This window comes from Pinus tabuliformis, chromosome J, assembly GCF_031772625.1.
Source record: "Pinus tabuliformis cultivar Carrire ecotype Pingquan chromosome J, CPIR1, whole genome shotgun sequence".
In the NCBI taxonomy this organism is placed as follows: Eukaryota; Viridiplantae; Streptophyta; class Pinopsida; order Pinales; family Pinaceae; genus Pinus; species Pinus tabuliformis.
This window is the reverse complement of record NC_142295.1, coordinates 1,088,501,741-1,088,506,722: the sequence shown is the minus strand read 5'-3', so window position 1 is coordinate 1,088,506,722 and position 4,982 is coordinate 1,088,501,741. Positions and strand designations below refer to the sequence as shown.

Here is a 4,982-nt window from a genome sequence, read left to right as displayed (position 1 = left end):
AGTCATCAAATACTTCTTAAAAAATAAGTGTGAAATTTTTTAAACTAAATATTATACTTAATTTGATAACAATAATACAAAATACTAGAATACTTATTTTAATAAATTTTGGATTTCTCTAAAATTAATGTAAAAAGTTTTGGATAAAAAATCATTCATAAAAAATTTAAAAAATCCAATAACAATTATATAAAAGACTAGAAAACTTACTTTAATAAACTTGGTATTTCCCATTAAAACTAATCCAACAACCTGATTAATAAAATTAAAAGAAAACCACCTAATAAACACCAATTAATAAAACTAAAAGAAAACAACCTAATCCTCAAAAATCGGTTTAAAAAATCAATTAATAAAATAAAACAGTTCTTTAAAATCCATCCTATATGCATATGACACGTACATTGTTAAAATATAAAATATAAAATAAAAAGATGTCTGTACATTTGAGATTGCTGGAGCTTGTAAATTTGAAATATATACCCCAATGCAATCTAAATATCAACCACTTCGACCATGGAAGCCTACTATCTTCCCTTATGCCATGGGTAATGAGAAATATGTGACATCTTCGACTCCGTAAGGACCATATATCTTCTTCAGGTTGTTCTCAAAAGTGAGTGACCTCAGATCAGTGTCGTAACGTCCACTTATTGATGTGATTCTCTCTTTGGGATAATCCAATTCAATCTTACAAATAAAAGAAAAATCAAAAATCAGTAATCATTGAATAATGGTACAAGTTTAATACAATTACAAAATACATATCAAAAGTATATCATAATTTATAAATAAATAAATGCTATTTTTTATATTAATTTTTATATATTTTTAGTTTAATTTAAATTTCATTTATTTACCTAATGCATTTCCTTTCATATAATAAAAAAAACAACCACCACTTTCATATAATTAAATATATTCTAATTTTCTGAATATAACCAATTATATTTATAGATAATACTTTAATAAATATAATTTTTTTATATTTTTAAATATTTATAATTTGTGTCTATTCATTTTAAAAGATTTTGTTTTGATTTAAAACATTTTAATAATTAAAAGTAGTTATTTAAAACTTAACCATCTTAGAAAATTGTGCAACTCAAATCAAAAATAATTTCAAAAATATTTTAATAACTTTAATATATCTAATTTAAAGTTAAGCTTTTGTGATCTATAATACATTAACCGTAGATATTTTATATGAGAAATATTTTGCCAAAAATTTATTTTTTAGTGATTTCTACCAAAAAAACCTCTAAATTTCTTATAAAAGGCAAATTTTCAAATCACAAACATATTAAAACAAACCAAAAAAATTAAATATAAACTTGAAATTCATTTTATATTTTTAAATACATATAAATTTTAAAATTCTAATTAGATCCATACCTTTTCGGTATTATTTCCTCGGCTTCCACCAAACAAAAACCCCATTCCTTTCATATTCAATGTTGATAGAATCTATCACACTTCCGTTTACTAATAATAGGGTGTATGCAGGCATTCGGCAAATAATATTAGGTCACGGAAATGTGCCAATATTAGTTCAAGGGTATGAGGATTTCTGACCTGGTTTGTCTTACAACATCCTGTAGTTTTTTCTTGTTTCCTTCTGTAAGTCGATTCTCTGTTCTAATCTTGGCACTGAAAGACATTTACGCTCTTAAGCTTGTTAATGTGCAATAAAATGGTCGATTTTGTAGAGGGTTTGGTTTGGTAAATTGTCTCGGTTACTGGACAGTATACTTATTCGCTATTTCTTGATTTGCTTTTAGATGGAATTATCTCTGTTGATATTTGTTGGGTTTGATAACAGTTGGTTTGGAAGGTCGTCCACCCGGAAACGGGGTGGAACCATGTCTTTTTTTAAAGAATTTAAACGAGTAATCCCGAGTTTAATTCTGTTACGTCGAGCCACAGGGTTTAGGCCTGAGTCCTCACATTCAGGATTTTTGAAAGAACTAGCTAAATTCTCTGGTGCAGAGTCATGACCAGAACCTGGTCTTTACGAAAATATTTCCCTGTTCCACCGCATTCTGACCCTGTTTTTATTTTAATAAGAATATAGTCTACTTTATTTCTGAATCATGTCTTTTATTTTTTATTTTAAGAAGCTTTTGAGGGGATTTCGCCTCTGATATTTCGAGCCACACTGGCCAACGGAGTTGAAAATGGCACATATTTCTCATTGCCCATGGCGGAAGGGAAGCTAGTAGGCTTCCATGGTCGAAGTGGTTCTTATTTAGATTGCATTGGGTATATGTTTCAAAGGGACGATTTTTATTTTTTTTTTCGAAATTTGGTTTTTCAGATTTCGAAGGCTATATCAGTTGGTCCATGGGGAGGCAGAGATGGAGATTCAAAGGTGGAGATTCATGGAATGATGGGGTGTATGCTGGCATTCGTCAATGAATCTCCACATTTGAATCTCCACATTTGCCTCCCCATTAACACAAAGAGTCGAAGTGGTTCTTATTTAGATTGCATTGGGGTATATGTTTCAATAATAATATAAATAAGAACCACTTCGACCACGGAAATATTAGTTCACATTTCCGTGACCTAATATTATTTGCCGAATGCCTGCATACACCCTATTATTAGTAAACGGAAGTGTGATAGATTCTATCAGCATTGAATATGAAAGGGATGGGGTTTTTGTTTGGTGGAAGCCGAGGAAATAATACCGAAAAGGTATGGATCTAATTAGAATTTTAAAATTTATATGTATTTAAAAATATAAAATGAATTTCAAGTTTATATTTAATTTTTTTGGTTTGTTTTAATATGTTTGTGATTTGAAAATTTGCGTTTTATAAGAAATTTAGAAGTTTTAAGTAGAATTTTTTTTTGGTAGAAATGTGCCAATATTAGTTCAAAGGTGGAAATGTGAAATAATATTAGGTCATCGTCGAAGTGGTTCTTATTTAGATTGCATTGGGGTATATGTTTCAAAGGGACGAATTTTTTTTTTTTTGAAATTTGGTTTTTCAGATTCCGAAGGCTATATCAGTTGGCCCATGGGGAGGCAAAGGTGGAGATTCATGGGATGATGGGGTGTATGCTGGCATTCGTCAATGAATATCCACCTTTGAATCTCCACATTTGCCTCCCCATTAAATTTCCCATGAATCTCCACCTTTGAATCTCCACCTTTGCCTCCCCATGGGCCAACTGATATAGCCTTCAGAATCTGAAAAACCAAATTTCAAAAAAAAAAAAAAGAGTTCGTCCCTTTGAAACATATACCCCAATGCAATCTAAATAAGAACCACTTCGACCATGGAAGCCTACTAGCTTCCCTTCCACCATGGGCAATGAGAAATATGTGCCATTTTCAACTCCGTTGGCCAGTGTGGCTCGAAATATAAGAGGCGAAATCCCCTCAAAAGCTTCTTAAAATAAAAAATAAAAGACATGATTCAGAAATAAAGTAGACTATATTCTTATTAAAATAAAAACAGGGTCAGAATGCGGTGGAACAGGGAAATATTTTCGTAAAGACCAGGTTCTGGTCATGACTCTGCACCAGAGAATTTAGCTAGTTCTTTCAAAAATCCTGAATGTGAGGACTCAGGCCTAAACCCTGTGGCTCAACGTAACAAAATTAAACTCGGGATTACTCGTTTAAATTCTTTAAAGAAAAACATGGTTCGACCCCGTTTCCGGGTGGACGAGCTTCCAAACCCCAATTGTTATCAAACCCAACAAATATCAATGGAGATAATTCCATCTAAAAGCAAATCAAGAAATAGCGAATAAGTATACTGTCCGGTAACCGAGACAATTTACCAAACCAAACCCTCTACAAAATCGACCATTTTATTGCACATTAACAAGCTTAAGAGCGTAAATGTCTTTCAGTGCCAAGATTAGAACAGAGAATCGACTTACAGAAGGAAACAAGAAAAAACTACAGGATGTTGTAAGACAAACCAGGTCAGAAATCCTCATACCCTGTGGAACCCTCGGAGTCATCTCTGTTCCTGGAAGGCACCGCTGCCATCTGGTAGCAAACTCGAAAACGATAGCAAGGTGTACCTACGAGAAAACCACCACTAATAGATTAAGTATTCGAATATTTGCTTAGAAAAGAGCTTAGTCTGCTGTGAAGAAAGGTTAAAACATGGTTGCAGGAATTAAAAACGAAAATAGGAAAACTAACCAACCGCTAACTTACCCAGAATGCCAACTCTGGCAGTGAGGACAAGGATTGGCACTTCGAGAGCCTTTCAACAACCTCAAGAGAGCTCTGGTTCGAAGCTGGAATGAGACCACAGTAGGAAGCAACAGACCAAGCAGGAGTCACGAGCACTGACGGAAGAATGAAACCTCGAGACGACGCCAAGGGTATTGAAAGTTGAAGGAACCAACCCTGGCCGTTGGATTGCTCAACAGGCCTCAATACCGTCGATACAAGAGGAATCCCGCGGCTCAACAGGCCTCGATACCGTCGATACAAGAGGAATCCCGCGGCGATAGCTGGGGCTGGTCAGGTCTGGGAAAGCCATATTTCATATGCTATAGGGCATTGAATGCTTTGACAGTGACCGTGACAGTGGAGGATTCAAGAATTTAAATACATGAGAATGGCTTACCGTAAAGGAAAGGTCATCGATCCCGCGCCATGTGCATAAGGGAGGCAGTTCCTATTTCCAACCCTATAGTATTATAATCATTCCGTGGGCATAGACTGTAGTACAAGCACGCTGACACACCTGAATATTTCTGAACAAACGCTTTCCGGTAAAACCTTACCATGGATAACCGCCATGTACAATACATAAAACTATACCATGCTATGCTATGCATCTGGACGCGCATCTGAGATGTGATGAGCTGAGCATGTATGTTATGCATGTTGCTCCATGTTAACCGAACAATTCAAATTCAAATTCGAAATTTGAACTGGTGAACCCGCCCCGCCCAAGTTCGAAATTTGAACTGGTGAACCCGCCCTGCCCAAATTCAAATTC

General features: G+C 34.5%; 1 protein-coding gene across 1 annotated transcript; it reads right to left on the bottom strand.

The window, feature by feature from the left end:
• Positions 1–363: 363 nt before the first annotated feature.
• LOC149230808 (uncharacterized) lies at positions 364–4,767 on the bottom strand. Its single transcript, XM_089381421.1, has 4 exons — positions 4,725–4,767; positions 4,187–4,494; positions 3,943–4,047; positions 364–690 (listed from the first exon to the last, which is right to left on the bottom strand). The coding sequence occupies exons 1-4, from the start codon at positions 4,765–4,767 to the stop codon at positions 538–540; spliced, it is 609 nt and encodes a 202-aa protein (XP_089237547.1). The 3' UTR covers positions 364–537.
• Between the last annotated feature and the right edge of the window lie 215 nt (positions 4,768–4,982).

What these genes read in the sequence shown, in the direction of transcription:
- LOC149230808 (XM_089381421.1), bottom strand. Translation starts at nt 4,767, where the DNA reads ATGGTAAGGTTTTACCGGAAAGCGTTTGTTCAGAAATATTCAG. An exon ending in GTTTGTTCAGAAATATTCAG is followed by an intron (nt 4,495 to 4,724) that starts GTGTGTCAGCGT and finishes AGACCTGACCAG; the next exon opens with CCCCAGCTATCGCCGCGGGA. An exon ending in GTATGAGGATTTCTGACCTG is followed by an intron (nt 691 to 3,942) that starts GTTTGTCTTACA and finishes TTTATTTGTAAG; the next exon opens with ATTGAATTGGATTATCCCAA.